The 16,681-nt window shown below is 43.0% G+C and overlaps 1 protein-coding gene across 1 annotated transcript in view; it reads right to left on the minus strand.

Moving 5' to 3' along the window:
• AOPEP (aminopeptidase O (putative)) overlaps window positions 1-16,681 on the minus strand; it is a 391,354-nt gene that overhangs the window by 135,791 nt on the left and 238,882 nt on the right. The window contains exon 17 of the mRNA XM_084629083.1: window positions 143-203. Within this exon, the coding sequence (XP_084485209.1) occupies window positions 143-203 (61 nt within the window). The remainder of the gene's footprint in view (window positions 1-142; window positions 204-16,681) is intronic.

Consider the following 16,681-nt stretch of genomic DNA (forward strand, 5'->3'; position numbering starts at 1 on the left):
ATTCTATACAGTATAAAGGCATGCAGAGCAGATGTCATCAAAACAGAGATTTATTTTGTGTCATACCTGTGATTGTAGAGGCAGAGATTTGAACAAACAGTCATTGTCTGAAATCTATTGAGAAAAGATACTTTGCATTTACCTTTGGTATTCCAGAAGTGTCAAGCCAGGCCCCGATGATATTTTCAACCGATAGTCCGTACCTTTAAAATAAAATTAAACTTGTTTCATGGAACATACATACACAAATATGTATATTTTCCAGAGAAAAACATGTAAAAATAGAATAAAAACCTTGTAGACTAAGCAGTAGTTTATAATCCAGTTCTTGTTCTTTTTAATTAACATTACCAGAGATGACACTTGCAAATTAAGACAGATCTGATTCTATGTTTTTCAAACTAAAATGATTAATTCAGTGACTATGAAAGCTGACAGAAAAAGTACAAGAAGCTAAGCTGCATTTATGAAACACATAAGCATGAGCAGGTGCTCTGTGGTTCTGTTTGTGTGGCTTTTCTGTTTCTCTTTTCTGAGAAAGAAACAAAGGGAGCAAAATTAACTGGAGATTGTCAAAATCAGTATTTTACTGAGGCAGCAATCAAAATGAAAGGAAAAAATGCCAGAGTTAAAACTGACATGAAGTCTGAACTGCCTTAGATGTACGGACTTTAAAATGTACTGCCGGACTTAAATCCTCCTTAAAGTTGGTAAGTATATATATTTGGATGTCAGCTTTTCTACACCTGTTTCTTTCCCTCATAACATTTATGGGTAAACTCACAATGCACTCTGAAACCATAACTGCTAAGAAAGGAAACAATCTGTTACATTTGAACTCAGTGGGACTGAGTTACTCAAGTACGTAAGTATTTGTATGATGAGGCCCTAAATTTGCATCCTAAGTTACATGTACGCTTGCATGCTTCCCTGGATACTTGTCCATGTATTGCTAGCACACGTACCCTGGTACCCATACTGAGCATCCACATATGCTGTGCTAGTCATAGCTGTACACCGTGCACAGGAATATACTCATACCCACACTGCCCATTTTCAGTATGTGATGGTAGTGCTACTATTTCAAGGACAATATCCCACAGTCCTTTCTGTCACAGGAGACACTCTGGGAACTGCCTTGCTACATGTAGCTGGTACTGTATGCCACATTTGTCGACGGCAACTTCTGATCATCTCTCCCTTCTGCCAAACTTCACTGAAGACATGGAGCAAATCCCTGATGGTATGATTCTGCTTCAGCTTGTAGGACAAATGTTCATGCAGTCCAGTACCAGATGTTGGACAGAATGGGCCCAGAAAAATTTGAGATGCCTAAGATGGCTGATCAAAGGGGTAAATAAAAATCCACTGGGGTAACATGGAACACATGTTGAATGCTGGGATTACAACAGTATGCCCATGTGGGGAGTGCTGCTTCTAGTCCTAGAGAACTAGCATGGTGTGGTGGGACCACATAATCTTGGAAACCTGGGATGAAGACCATTTGCTACAGAACATCTGAATGAGGAAGCAGACCTTCACGGAATTGTGCGAGCATCTTGCACCAACCCTCCAGCTCCAGACCACTCATTTTCAGAAAGTGCAAAAGTGGGTGGCTATTGCCCTTTGGAAGCTGGCAACAACCACAGGCTCCAACTTCTCCTGGCGCCGGTGGGTGCTCGCGCCCCTGCCCCACCCCTGGCCCTGCCCCAACTCCACCCTTGCCCCACTCCCATTCCAACCCCTTCTCCACAGTTCCCGCCCCAACTCCATCCCCTCCCTGCCTCCTCCCCTGAGCGCACCGCGTTCCCTCTCCTCCCCCTCCCTCCCACAGCTTGTTACGCCGCAAAACAGCTGTTTTGCGGTGGCAAGCACTGGGAGGAGAAGTGGGGAAGGCATGCTCAGGGGAGGACGCGGCGGTGAGCTGGGTCGGGGAGCTGCCAAGTGTGTGCAGAGCACCCACCAATTTTTCCCCATGGGTGCTCCAGCTCCAGAGCACCCATGGAGTCAGCGCCTACGGCAGTAACTGGCAACCTGGTTGTTGGTTGCAAACCAGTTCTTGGATGGGAAGTCAACTGTTGGGGTGATGATCGTACAGGTTTGACATACCATCAGTACCGTGATCTACCCACAGGGAGTTGCCATAACCAAAGTCTCTGAAATTATAGTGGGATCTCAGAGGATGGGGTTTCCGAACTGTGCCGGAACCATCAATGAAACACACATCCCAATACTTTGTTCACCAAAAGGGACCAGTGAATATGTGATCCACAAAGGTTAGTATTCACTTGTTCTTCAAGGCTTAGTAGACCACAGGGATGGATTCATGAACACCAACATTGAACACATAGAAAAAGTTCATGATGCCAGGATACTAAGGAGGTCGGGATTGTACCACAGTGGAGAAGAATGGGCTTTATTTCCCAGAAGCGATGTGGTTACATACAGTTTTGCATACCTGCCCCTCATAAAGCCATATGCTGACATCACTATCCCAAGAAAAAGTGAATTAAACTACAGACTGAATAGCTGCAGAATGAGAGTGGAGCGCACCTTTGTGCATTTGCAGGCTAAATACAAGGTCAACAGATAGTGTAGCATAAGTAGGTTTCAGAGTAACAGCCGTGTTAGTCTGTATTTGCAAAAAGAAAAGGAGTACTTGTGGCACCTTAGAGACTAACAAATTTATTTGAGCATAAGCTTTCGTGAGCTACAGCTCACAGATGAAGTAATACCCACCTGCTGAAGTAAAGAAACAGCTTGACAGAGCGAGAAGAGTACCCAGAAGTCACGTACTACAGGACAGGCCCAACAAAGAAAGTAACAGAATGCCACTAGCCGTCACCTTCAGCCCCAACTAAAACCTCTCCAGTGCATCATCAAGAATCTACATCCTATCCTGAAAGACGATCCCTCACTCTGACAGATCTTGGGAGACAGACCAGTCCTCGCTTACAGACAGCCCCCCAATCTGAAGCAAATACTCACCAGCAACCACACACCACACAACAAAAACACTAACCCAGGAACCTATCCTTGCAACAAAGCCCATTGCCAACTCTGTCCACATATCTATTCAAGGGACACTATCATAGGACCTAATCACATCAGCCACACTATCAGAGGCTTGTTCACCTGCACATCTACCAATGTGATATATGCCATCATGTGCCAGCAATGCCCCTTTGCCATGTACATTGGCCAAACCGGACAGTCTCTATGCAAAAGAATAAATGGACACAAATCAGATGTCAAGAATTATAACATTCAAAAACCAGTCGGAGAACACTTCAACCGCCCTGGTCACTCAATTACTGACCTAAAAGTCGCAATTATTCAACAAAAAAACTTCAAAAACAGACTCCAACGAGAAACTGCAGAAATGGAATTAATTTGTAAACTGGACACCATTAAATTAGGCTTGAATAAAGACTGGGAGTGGATGAGTCATTACACAAACTAAAAACTATTTCCCCATGCTAATTTTTCCCCTACTGTTACTCACATCTTCTTGTCAACTGTTTGAAATGGGCCAACCTGATTATCACTACAAAAGTTTTTTTTCTCCTGCTGATATTAGACCACCTTAATCGATGAGTCTCGTTAGAGTTGGTATGGCCACCCCCATTTTTTCATGTTCTCTGTATGTATATACATTTTCCTAGTGTATTTTCCACTGCATACGTCTGATGAAGTGGGCTTTAGCCCACAAAAGCTTATGCTCAAATAAATTTGTTAGTCTCTAAGGTGTCACAAGTACTCCTCATTCTTTTTCCTAAACTTGAGGAAGAGCTCTATGTAGCTCGAAAGCTTGTCTCTCTCATCAACAGAGGTTGGTCCTCACACCTGGTCTAAAGCTTTCTCTACACTGGACTTTTGTCGGTCAAACTTTTGTTGTTCAGAGATGTGAAAAAAACACACACATGAATTACATAAGTTTTACCGATCAAAACCACTGGTGTGAACCGTGCTTTGTCGGCGGGAGAACTCTCCTGCTGACAAAGCTACCGCTTCTCATTGGGGGTGGAATTATTTTTTTTCGGCAAGAGAGCTCTTTCCTGTCAAAAAGGAGTGGCTACTCTGTGCACATTTTAGCAGCACGGCTGTAGCAGCACAGCTGTGTCACTAAAAGGTGCGTAGTGTAGACAGAGCCTTAGGCCCCGCCTACACTGGCAAGTTTGTGCGCAGTAAAGCAGCTTTGAATGCTGTAACTCCTGAGGTGTACACACTGCCAAGCCACTTAGTGCGCAGAAACTGTGCAGATATAGTGCGCTAAAAAAACCACCTCTACGAGAGGCGTAGAGCTTTCTGCACTGTGGCTACAGTGCTGCGCTGCTAGTGTAGACACCGTGGTGATTACAGCACTGTGATTGGCCACTGGGAAGTGTCCCACAATGCCTGTTCTCACCTCTCTGGCCATCAGTTTGAACTCTACTGCCCTGCCCTCAGGTAACCAACCTTCAGCCCCACCCCATACATTCCTTTGCAAATTTGAAAGTCGCCTTTCTGTTTGCTCAGTGATGCATGTATGGTCTCAGCGCATCTTTCCAGGTGGCCATGCCTGCTCCATGCACCAGGCAATCCCCTGCTTGGAGCTCTGCCGAGCTGCTGGACCTCATTGGCATTTGGGAAGAGGAGGCTGTCCAGTCCCAGCTGCGCTCCAGCAGAAGGAATTATGATGCCTACTGTGACGTTACTGACTTGAACTGAGACCAGATAGATCATTGTTGCAACCAAGGTCCTGTAGTGGCACCAAATCCTACATAAAGGGGGTCATATGAGGTGTCTAAGATAAGGTTATGGTTTGCTGGTTATGATTATGCTATCTATATGTGTGTATCATTTTTGAAGTTAAAGTTAAGAATATTGGCTCTATACTGTCTGTATTTCAATCTTATGATATGCTTCTTGGTGACATCCCAGACAAGTTGGTGTCAGCTCTGCCTAGCCTGCTTGATGGCCCATTAAGGACTATCAGCTATACAACTGACCCATTGAGAGAAGGCAGACACGCCTTATGACTCAGCAAGATATGCAGGGACATGCCTTTGGACAGAATTCTGAGGTTTTTATGTGGACTTTATGTGTGATGTTATGATGCACTGTGCCACCAAGAAAAAGGAACTGAAGGAGTGGCGGGACAGCAAGAAGAGGTATCGAAAGGAGAATTCGGCACACCAGAAAGAAGCCACAGAGCAGCTCTTAAACATTATGGAACACCAAGCGGACATGCTCCAGGCGATACAAGCTCTTCAAACCGAGCAGCTCCACGCCCGCCCTCCCCTGCAGCCACTGTCACAAAACTCTTTCCCATGCGCTCCCCCACACACCACCAACACACTCTTATCAACCTCTTGGCTCCACTCTCTACCTGCAGCATTCCACTCCTCACAGTCCAGCAGTGTGGACTCCCACTACTCACTGCACTCAACACCCATCCATCTTCAGTTTGGCTCTACTGAAGTACAGCACCCGCTGCATCGTACTCCAAAGGAGAAGGTTGGGTATGATCCCTGGACATACACAAATCTGTAGTCATCCCGGGACCCCTCCTCCTCTTGAGACCTTCCATTTCCACATTCCTTCCATTCCCTCCTCCCTGTTGATGATTTTTTTCATTTGACTCTCTCCTCTGGTTGTTATCTTTCAATAAAATAATTGTGTTTATTCTTTACTCTATTAAGTGAAAGCAAATAGAGCACTGCAAAGTAACATAAAATTATGTTAAGGCCCCTTCTTGCATCACGTGCACCATTTACCTCCTAGCATTACAAGCACTGCAATCCCGAGCATAGCAACAAATATTAGTGGCTTTCAGCTTCAAATTGCTGCCTCAAAGCATCCCTGATCCTTATGGCCCCGCACTGTGCCCCTCCAATAGCTCTGGTCTCCGGCTGTTCAAACTCAGCCTCCAGGTGCTGAGCCTCTGCAGTCCAGCCCTGAGTGAAGCTTTCACCCTTCCCTTCACAAATATTATGGAGCGTACAGCACACGGCTATAAGAATAGGAATATTGCCATCAGCCATGTCCAGCTTCCCATACAGGCATCGCCAGCGGGCTTTCAAACAGCCGAATGCATACTCCACAGTCATTCTGTACTTGCTCAGCCTGTTGTTGAACTGCTCCTTGCTGCTGTCAAGTTGCCCCGTGTATGGCTTCATGAGCCACGGCATTAAGGGGTAAGTGGGGTCTCGCAGGATCACAATCGCCACACGCTTCTCCAGCAACCTGGCAGCTCTCATTCTCATGTCCTTGTGCCACAGGGGTTGGTACGAGCTCATTACACAGTCCCATGAATGTGGCTTTCCTCATGCAAAAGTTCTGCAGCCAGTGCTCGTCATTCCAGACGTGCATCACAATGTGATCTCACCACTCAGTGCTTGTTTCCCAAGCCCAAAAGCAATGTTCCACTGTGGTCAGCACCTCTGTGAATGCCCAAGTAATCTCGTGTCATAGCTACTAGATGTGGTGAGATCAATGTCGCACGCCTCTTGCCTTTGTAGTTTAAGGAATAACTCCATTGCCACTTGTGACGCGTTGGTCAATGCGAGCATCATTCTTGTCAACAGCTCTGGATCGATTCCACCAGCCAGGAAGAGGCAGGACATGCAGTACACAAACAGTTGAAAGATGGAGCCAAATGTGGATGGAAGCACAGGGATTGCTGGAATGAGAACCAATGCATCACAGGGTACTGGGACAGGACCCAGGATGCCCCGCGTCCCCTTCCGCCTTCCCACATGTCTTAGTGGCAAGAGAGAAAGAGGTACTCTGTGGGATAGCAGCCCAGAGTGCACCGCTCCAAATAGCACTGCAAGTGTGAACATGCTATTGCGCAGCCAGCTGTCAGTGTGAACACACAACAGTGGTTTTCCTTCAGCACTCTCTGAGTGGCACTGTAACTTTGCCAGTGTAGACATGCCCAAACTGAAAGAAGACATTTGAGTGAGGGCCCTCAGGGTTAACACCTTTGCCATGGTTTTGCACTGCAATGACTGTGCGTATATGCACTTTACTGATATCACTGAGCAAATTTTTTTATATGTTAACCTTGTTCAGGATTCTTTATGGGCAGCACTTAAGCATTGTTAAAGTAATGTAACAACAATTCTGAAAGATTTTTGGAGCGCCTTCACACATACTTTCTTCACAGTGTTTTCTCACACCATTGCTCACAGCACCTATTAGCTACTATGCATTAGTACTCCCTTTGCAAGTGGTGACCCTTTGGTTGGAGTAGGGGAGGAGTAGATCAGGAAAGCCATCATTCAATGTTAAGTATCTTCACTGTTAATTTCCTTTTGTTCCCTTTCTCTGTATTGTCAATTAAGTAATTAACAAAGCATTCTGGTGCTTTGGGCAGCAACAGTTATTTCACAGCTTAGTTCATGAAGCCTGATTTGGGTTTTTTTGTATGTTTGTTTTGTTTGTTTCACACTAGGAAATTCACAGATGTGGGGGGAAGGGATGGAAAGGACAGGATTCAATGCATTTCTTTGACACCACACATTTACAGAAATCACAGGCATGCTGTGAATCCTGCTGACCCATCCCAAACATGTGAGAAATATCACATTGACTATGCCAGTGAAGTGAACAATAAATTTTATTTACAGACATACATCGAACACAGAGCTAAAATGGTTTGTAAAAAGAGAAAATGAACAAAAAACCTGGTCAAATTTCCCGAGAAAAGGGCAAACATTACTGCCTGTGGACATGTCTTCTTGCCCTTGCCCTTCCCCTTCCCCTGACAAGAGGGGAGAACTGTGAAAACTGGGACATCTCCTGCATGGAGTTTGGGGGCCAAACACAGGCTGGGCTAGAGGGACTGAACTGGGCTCATCGTTCCCCTCTTGCATGCTGGGTTGGGGAGTTCCCCAGTGAGGGATTTCGGGTGCTCATGAATGATGTTATGCCAGGCATCCAGCATGCTTCTTCTTGGGGGACCGAGGGTGGATTCACCACCTCAGCAGTGGGCTGGGTGGCAAGAAGGAGGTACAGACTGTTCCTGGAGAGGAGCAGAGGCCATTAATTTTCTCCACATTTCTATGACACAGATACATATTGTTACACCTAGTTAGGAAAACTGAGACACAGAAAAGTTATCAGACTGCTTGTCCTGGAACCCACAAGGGTGAGGCAATCTTGATTTAGTCTTATACTGAGCATAAGATCTGGTCCAAGAGGTGAATATAGCAGAGCCACACAGTCATAGCAACCATAATGTAATTAAATTTAACATCCTTGTAGGGGGAAAAAAATGCTAAAGAAACCCATCACAGTAGCATTTAAGTTGAAACCGAGGACCAACACAAAAATGAGGAAGCTAGTTAAATGGAAATTAAAAGATACACTTCACAAGGGTGAAATACCTGTGAGCTGCATAGAGACTATTTCAAAACACCATAATAAACTAAATGTATACCCCAAATAAAAAAACCCAGTAAGACACCACTGTGGCTAAAAAGCATAATAAAAGAGGCAGTTAGAGGCAAAAAGACATAATTTAAAAACTGGAAATAAAATCCTAGCGAGGAAAATAGAAAGGAGCATAAACTCTGGCAAGTCAAGTGTAACAGTACAATAAGACAGGCCAAGAAAGAATTTTAAGAGCAACTAGCTAAAGACAAAAAAAAATGAACAGCAAATTTTTTTTTTACATATATCAGAAGCATGAAATCTGTCAAACACTCAGGGAAGGAAGTGAAGACCATTGCAGAGAAGCTAAATGAATTCTTTGCCTCAGTCATCATTGCAGAAGATGTGGGGGAAATCCCCTCACCTCAGCCATTTTTTTCAGATGACAAATCTGAGGAATTGTCCCTATTTGAGGTACGATAGAGGTGGTTTTGGAACACACCGTTAAATTAAATAGTAATAAAAGTCACCAGGACTAAATGGTATTCACCCAAGAGTTCTGAAGGAACTCAAATGTGAAATTGCAGAACTACTAACTGTAGTATGTAACTCATTGCTTAAATCAACCTCTGTACCAGATGACTGGAGGGTAGCTAATGTAACGTCAATTTTCAAAAAAGGCTCCAGAGGTGATCCAAGCAATTTCAGGCCAGTAAGCCTAACTTCAGTCCCAGGGAAATAGAAACTATAATATAGCACAGAATGATTACATACATAGATAAACATGATACGTTGGGGAAGAATTGACATGGCCTTTGTAGACTGGCCTCACCAATCTACTCAAATTCTTTGAGAGTGCCAACAAGCAAGTGGACAAAGGTGATCCACTTGTACTTGGACTTTCAGAAAGCCTCTGAAAAGGTCCCTCACCAAAGGTTCTTAAGCAAAGTAAGCAGTCATGGGATAAGTGGGAAGATCATCTCATGGATCAGTAACTGGTTAAAAGATAGGCAACAGAGGGTAAGAATAAATGGTCAATTTTCACAACTAAGAGAGGTAAATAGCAGGCTCTCCCAAAAATCTATACTGGAACCAGTACTGCACAACATATTCATAAATTATCTAGGAAAAGAGGTAAAGCAGTGAGGCAGCAAAGTTTGCAAACGATACAAAATTACTTAAAATAGTTAAGCCCAAAGCTGACTGCGAAGAGTTACACAGGGATCTCACTAAAGTTGGTGATTAGGCAACAAAATGGCAGATGAAATTCAATGTTGATAAATGCAAAGTAATGCATGTAATCCCGATTATACATACAAAATGATGGGGTCTAAATTACCTGTTATCACTTAAGAAACTCATCATGGACATTTCTCTGAAAACATCCACTCAATGTGCAATGGCAGTCAAAAAAGCTAGCAGAAGGTTAGGAACCACCAGGAAAAGAATAGATAATAAAACAGAAAAAAACATAATGCCACTATTTAAATCCATGGTATGCCCACCCTTGAATACTGCATGCAGTTCACCTCATCTCAAAAAAGATATATTAAAATTGGTAATACAGAGAATGCAAACAAAAATGATCAGAGGTATGGAACAGCTTCCATACAAAAAGAGATTAAAAAGAATGGGACTATTCAGTGGGGAGATATGATAGAGGTTTATAAAATCATGAATGGTGTAGAGAAAAAGTGCTACTCCTCCACTTAATACAAGAACTAGGGGTCACTCCTCGACATTAAAAGTCAGAGGCAGAGACTGGAATAGACCCAAGGAGCCATTATTCACAGTCTATATCTTAACTGCTTTGCAACATAAGGGAAACACCTTGACTGCTCATAAATATTTAGGTAACTAGCCAAGTTAAAAAGAAAAAGAAATCTTGGAATGCCCAAAGGCTTTAGTTGTTGATGCTACTGTTTATAACTGTAGCACTTTTCCAGACATGTAGGTTACTTCTTGAGTTAGATGCAACAAACCAAAGAAAATGTAAGAGGAAAGACTTTGCTTTCAGAATTTCTGGCTTACATGACTTCAGCTGCGCACCATCACATCTCAGTGCCTCCCAAGCATAGGAGGCAAAAAATGACTCCCGAGCATAGGAGGAAAAAAATGGTGGGTGCTGAGCACCCACTGGCAGCCAGCTCTCCTCCCCCCTACCATTCGCTGATCATAACCTCCCTATCTCTCCCAGGGCCTCCTGCCCACTGCAGATCAGCTGTTCTGCGGTGTGCAGGAAGGGCTTGGGGGGAGGGGAGAGGGCAGGGCGTGCTTGGGGAAGAGGGTGAAATGGAGCAGGAAGAGACAGGGCAGGGTAGGGTTTAAGGGGTGGAGTGGGGGCAGGGCACGGTGGGGGGGAAGGGGCACAGGTTTGGGGGAAGGGGTGGAGTGGGAGCGGGGCCTGGGGCAGAGCCAGGGTGTCGCGCACCCCCCAGCACATTAGAAAGTTGGTGCTGCTGCTCCCAAGTATTTATGAATTTACTCTCACAACACCCCTGTGAGGTAAGAAAGTATTATTATCACCATTTCTCATAGGCGGAACTGAGACACGCATACTCTGAAAATCCAGATGAGATTCTGCCACCCTTACTCACAATGCATAACATGTTATTGTGCAGAAAGTCCCACTGAAATCAGTGTGACTATTTGATGAATAAAGTACTGTTCACTGTGACTAAAGGTGGCAGATTCTGTCCCAAAGGGGAAGTCAATGAACTACTCATATGTAACCGTTCAACAATATGAATAGGAGGTTCACAAGCTGATCCTGACTAACGTCCTCACCGTCACATAGGAAGTCTATGGTAGAGCCAGGAATTGAACCCAGATCTCCTAATGCCTTACCCATAAGAGAATCCTTCCTCAGATTTGTCACTTTGTGTCTTTCAGTAGCTAGGGTATTCCCAAATACCTGGGATATCACAGCATGCGAATCATCTCTAGAAATTAATGGGAAGGAACTAGGGAAAAAGGGAGCAAGGTGGATGAAATTAAAGAAGTATAGATGTATTTCTGTTTCATGCCATACTATTTGAAAGCTTGTCTGCAATGCTTTAGTTATTTGCACAGGATGGTGAAAGGGGATGAAGCCTTTTGTGGTGGGAATCCACGGCCATCCACTCCCAAGAAAATGTTTTGATAATACATGCTAGTGAGAGCAATCTGGTACATTCCACAGCAAAAAAAAAAACAACTTTTCTTCAAAAGTTCAGGGATAAATTCACCCCAAGGCAGAGTGGTTTAGCAGTATTAAGGAGAGGGATGAACTCAGGCACAGGCAAAGATATCCCCCCAAATCAATAGAAGTATTGCTTACCTGTACTAAAATTTTCTTTTAACTTATAAGACAACAGACTGTGCTATGAACAGATATTTTTTGCTCAGATCATGTGGTTCAAATAATCACAGCAGTCAAACAAAAGCATTTCCACTTAGCCAGCCTGAACTTTCAAGAAATTACAATTCTTCATGTCCGATCATTACGGAAATTGATTTTTTTTTACAGATAACCAAGAGTACATTAAACATAGGCACTACATTTGTACAAGGTAGCATTCTACATTTAGGTTAATTATTTAAAACCAGATTTGACCAGCTTTTAAAGGTCCCTGGCTATTTGTTCACATCTTTTGGGTTTAGAGCATTTAACTGTTAGGTCCCTTAGACTCAGCATGCCCTTTCTGTCTGTCACTGGTGCTAACGTGATTCCAGCATTCAGACCTCACCTTCAACTCCTGTGGTTTGGATAATCCACAATAATCAGAGCTATTGTTTGCAATTATGTACACCCACATGATCCTATATTGTTGCATTATGTAGAAATTTAGGATGCAATATAGTACAAGTGTTTTATTATGAAAAATTAAATAATAAATACTATTCTGAGACAGATAAATTCAGAACATTGAAATAAGTGGGAAGCAATACAGTTTATTAAAGAAATTACACTGTATACAATTATTAACTTGAATTTCAGGCTGGTTAATTGGGAAGGCTGAAGGTTCCCTATTATGTTATTTCTAATTTTACATATTGATTTCATTTCATGCCCAACATTGGCCTTTTTTCTGTTTCTAAGAAGATAGCCAAGTATATAGTTGTGATCAGAAAAGTGACTGTAAAATTGGTACCTTCTAATTCAACAGATTTGCCTTCCATATATATATTATGGGTCAAATCTATTGTCTTTATTTTTACAGATTAAATTAAAATTTTTACTTTTTTCCTCAATCTTGTTAACACTGCAGAATCAACACAGCATTCGAAGAAAGTGAGCTGGATACTGTTATATCTCATGCATCATCATCAGAATTACTGACAACATTCCAACTGCAGAATCTTTATTACCGCTGTTGCAAAAGTCAGAAAGAGTACAAACTGACTTTTAGATTCTAAACTGAGTTAGGGAAAAAAAACCTCTTACTTGTAAATAGAGTATATTTGATCTGGTTTTCATTAACAGACAATAAACACAGAACCCCATAATGACAATTTTACAGCAGCTTTTAGAGAACAGCCATACTATAAGGGTAAGATTTTCTTGTAAAAATCAATGCAAAATAATGACATTTCATGTGCAGCAGCTTTACAGTGCCTATGTCTTAGTTTAGCTTTCTCTGAGTTCAGAGCCAGCAGCAGGACATTTCAAAACACTGTCTTTGAAATGAGTTTATGACACTGTTCAGCCACCATACTAATCTAGGGAAAAAATGAAGCTAAGAAGTTGCTCAGATTGTACTGAAACTCTAATGCTGCCTATTTTTAAACGTTACTACCGTGGCTGATCCTTTTGATTTGGGCTCCCCCCACATTTCAATTAATCCAGATAGCACATGTTAAAGTAGAACATGCCTTGTCTCCACTAGTTTTAGAACATATTAGCAACATATTACACATAGATTACTGCAGCACAAACCACATCTTAGAGGAAGCACATACACCATGATATTTATAGAACCCTCAATTCGATGCATCTGATGAAGTGGGTTTTAGCCCTCGAAAACTTATGCCCAAATACATTTGTTAATCTCTAAGGCTTGGTCTACACTGCGGGGGAGGGGAGGGAAATCGATCTAAGTTACGCAACTTCAGCTACGGTGTCTACACTACAGTAAGTAGACGGCTGATGCTCTCCCATCGACTCCGCTTGTGCCTCTTGCCCTGGTGGAGTACTGGAATCAATGGGAGAGCGCTCGGCGGTCGATTTATCACGTCTAGACTAGACGCGATAAATTAACCCCCACTGGATCGATTGCAGCCTGTTGATCCACCGGGTAATGTAGACAAGCCCTAAGGTGCCACAAGGACTTCTCGTTGTTTTTGCTGATACAGACTAACAAGGCTACCACTCTGAAATCAATTCAGAAAAGCATCCCTATTCAGAGAGGACACTTACCACATGTTTAAATCCCATTGTTATGAAGTCATTTAAGTTTCGTGCTTAAATGATTTCCTGAACTGGGACAAAAGAAAAGACGATGGGTGGTCTTGTGGCTAAGGTACTAGACTGGGACTTGGGTTCACTTCTCAGCTCTGCCACAGAATTCCTGTGAGATCTTGGGAAAGTCACAATCTCCATATACTAGGTTCCCCTTCTATAAAATGGAGGTAATACTTCCTTTTACCTACCCTTTTTCTATCAATTTAGACTGTAAAAGCCTCAAACTAGGGATGATCTATTAATGTGTACTTGCCCCAACAGAATGAGGCCCCAATCTAAGATGAGGTCCCTAGATACTACTGTAATACAATTATTAATCAGAATTAGTATTATCATAAAAAGGCTTTAAATAGCGGACTTTCATCCCAAAGCACTTTACAAACTTTACATATAGCAATCACTTCACTAACAAGGAAATGCAGCCACCCCTATGGTGGAACATGGCAGCTGTTAAAAGTGCACATTAAAAATATATAACAGTTTACTAAAGGAGGATAAGAAGTCTGCCATATCCAATTGAAAATACTGTATAAGTATGTCTTTTTATTTCTTCAACTGGATGTACAAATTCTTTGACATGACCATTTTCAAGATAAATTATTCTGGTAACATGACTAGGCAGAAATCCAAAAAGGAGCAAATCCAAGATCAGTGATTTTTACTACTACCCGCCGAGTTGTCCTGAAGGATTATTTTTTACAATCAGCATATGTACAGTAATTTACAGAAAAAATGGAGGAAATAAGACATTTTGAGGGAGATTTTCAAATATTTTCATTGGCAGTTACATGCCTATTAGTCAGTTGTGCCTTTGAAAAATCCCCCTCATCATGACTAGCAGTTTTCTAATCCAAGAAAGTAAGTTAATAAAAATCTAGGAGACAGGATCTACTTGTCTGGCCACGTATGTTGAAAAATTGGAAATTTATGAAGACATTGAAGGTGGTTACTAGGTCATAGTTATTAAAGTTACAAATAAAGTTATAAGCTATACTTACTCTGTAGTATATTATGGAAAATGTAGCTTTACTTTTTATTTTGTATTTGTTTTGCTGAAGCAAATAAAATAATAAAAAGCAAAAAAACCCAAACCCCAAACTAATACTCAAAAGTAATAGAAGTTAATTACAGTCACACAGAGCTCAAGCAACTGCTATTCTGATTTATCTGGAGCTGATGAAACATACCCTCTGTAACAGGGGTTTAAAAACACTGAGACTTTGTATGGCTCACATGTTGCGCAGATATGAACAGGATCAATTTACATTTGGGGCTAAAGATCACGAGTCCTGGAGGCAACAAGGCTACTGGGAGTTTTGATCAAATTTAATGCAGTATAATGCACAGGTACAAGAGAAAGCAGGGGTTTTTTTGTTTTTGTTTTTGTTTTTTTTAAACGATAGTAGTGGATTTTGAAGTTAAACAGAAGAAAATAAGATGCTTCAATCATGTGTGAGAAGCATTTCAGGTTTGCTGGGGGAAGGCCAAGACAACCTGAGCCTCCGGGACAGACCAGTCCACTCTAAACAGGAAAGCTCAGGAGGACAGACTCGGCAGACTGAGGCAGGCACTGATATTAAGGCCTGGTCCTACCTAAAACTTAGATCAACCTAGCTACATCACTGAAGGCTGTGAAAAATTCTGTGCCCTTAGCCCTGGTCTACACTAGGACTTTAGGTCGAATTTAGCAGCATTAAATCGATGTACACCTGCACCCGTCCACACGATGAAGCCCTTTATTTCGACTTAAAGGGCTCTTAAAATGCATTTCCTTACTCCACCCCGACAAGTGGATTAGCGCTTAAATCGGCCTTGCCGGCTCGAATTTGGGGTACTGTGGACACAATTCGACGGTATTGGCCTCCGGAAGCTATCCCAGAGTTCTCCATTGTGACCGCTCTGGACAGCACTCTCAACTCAGATGCACTGGCCAGGTAGACAGGAAAAGAACCGCAAACTTTTGAATCTCATTTCCTGTTTGGCCAGCGTGGCAAGCTGCAGGTGACCATGCAGAGCTCATCAGCAGAGGTGACCATGATGGAGTCCCAGCATCGCAAAAGAGCTCCAGCATGGACCAAACGGGAGGTACGGGATCTGATCGCTGTTTGGGGAGAGGAATCCGTGCTATCAGAACTCCGTTCCAGTTTTCGAAATGCCAAAAACTGACTTTGTCAAAAAAACTTTGACTTTGTCAAAATCTCCCAGGGCATGAAGGACAGAGGCCATAACAGGGACCCGAAGCAATGCTGCGTGAAACTGAAGGAGCTGAGGCAAGCCTACCAGAAAACCAGAGAGGCGAACGGCCGCTCCGGGTCAGAGCCCCAAACATGCCGCTTCTATGATGAGCTGCATGCCATTTTAGGGGGTTCAGCCACCACTACCCCAGCCGTGTTGTTTGACTCCTTCAATGGAGATGGAGGCAATACGGAAGCAGGTTTTGGGGACGAAGAAGATGATGATGATGATGAGGTTGTAGATACCTCACAGCAAGCAAGCGGAGAAACCGGTTTTCCCGACAGCCAGGAACTGTTTCTCACCCTGGACCTGGAGCCAGTACCCCCCAAACCCACCCAAGGCTGCCTCCTGGACCCAGCTGGCGGAGAAGGGACCTCCGGTGAGTGTACCTTTTAAAATACTATACATGGTTTAAAAGCAAGCATGTGAAAGGATTACTTTGCCCTGGCATTCGCGGTTCTCCTGGATGTACTCCCAAAGCCTTTGCAAAAGATTTCTGGGGAGGGCAACCTTATTGCGTCCTTCATGGTAGGACACTTTACCACTCCAGACCAGTAACACGTACTCGGGAATCATTGTACAACAAAGCATTGCAGTGTATGTTTGCTGGCGTTCAAACAACATCCGTTCTTTATCTCTCTA

The sequence above is a fragment of the Lepidochelys olivacea genome (genome assembly GCF_965140295.1).
Source record: "Lepidochelys olivacea isolate rLepOli2 genome assembly, chromosome: 5".
Taxonomy (NCBI): Eukaryota; Metazoa; Chordata; order Testudines; family Cheloniidae; genus Lepidochelys; species Lepidochelys olivacea.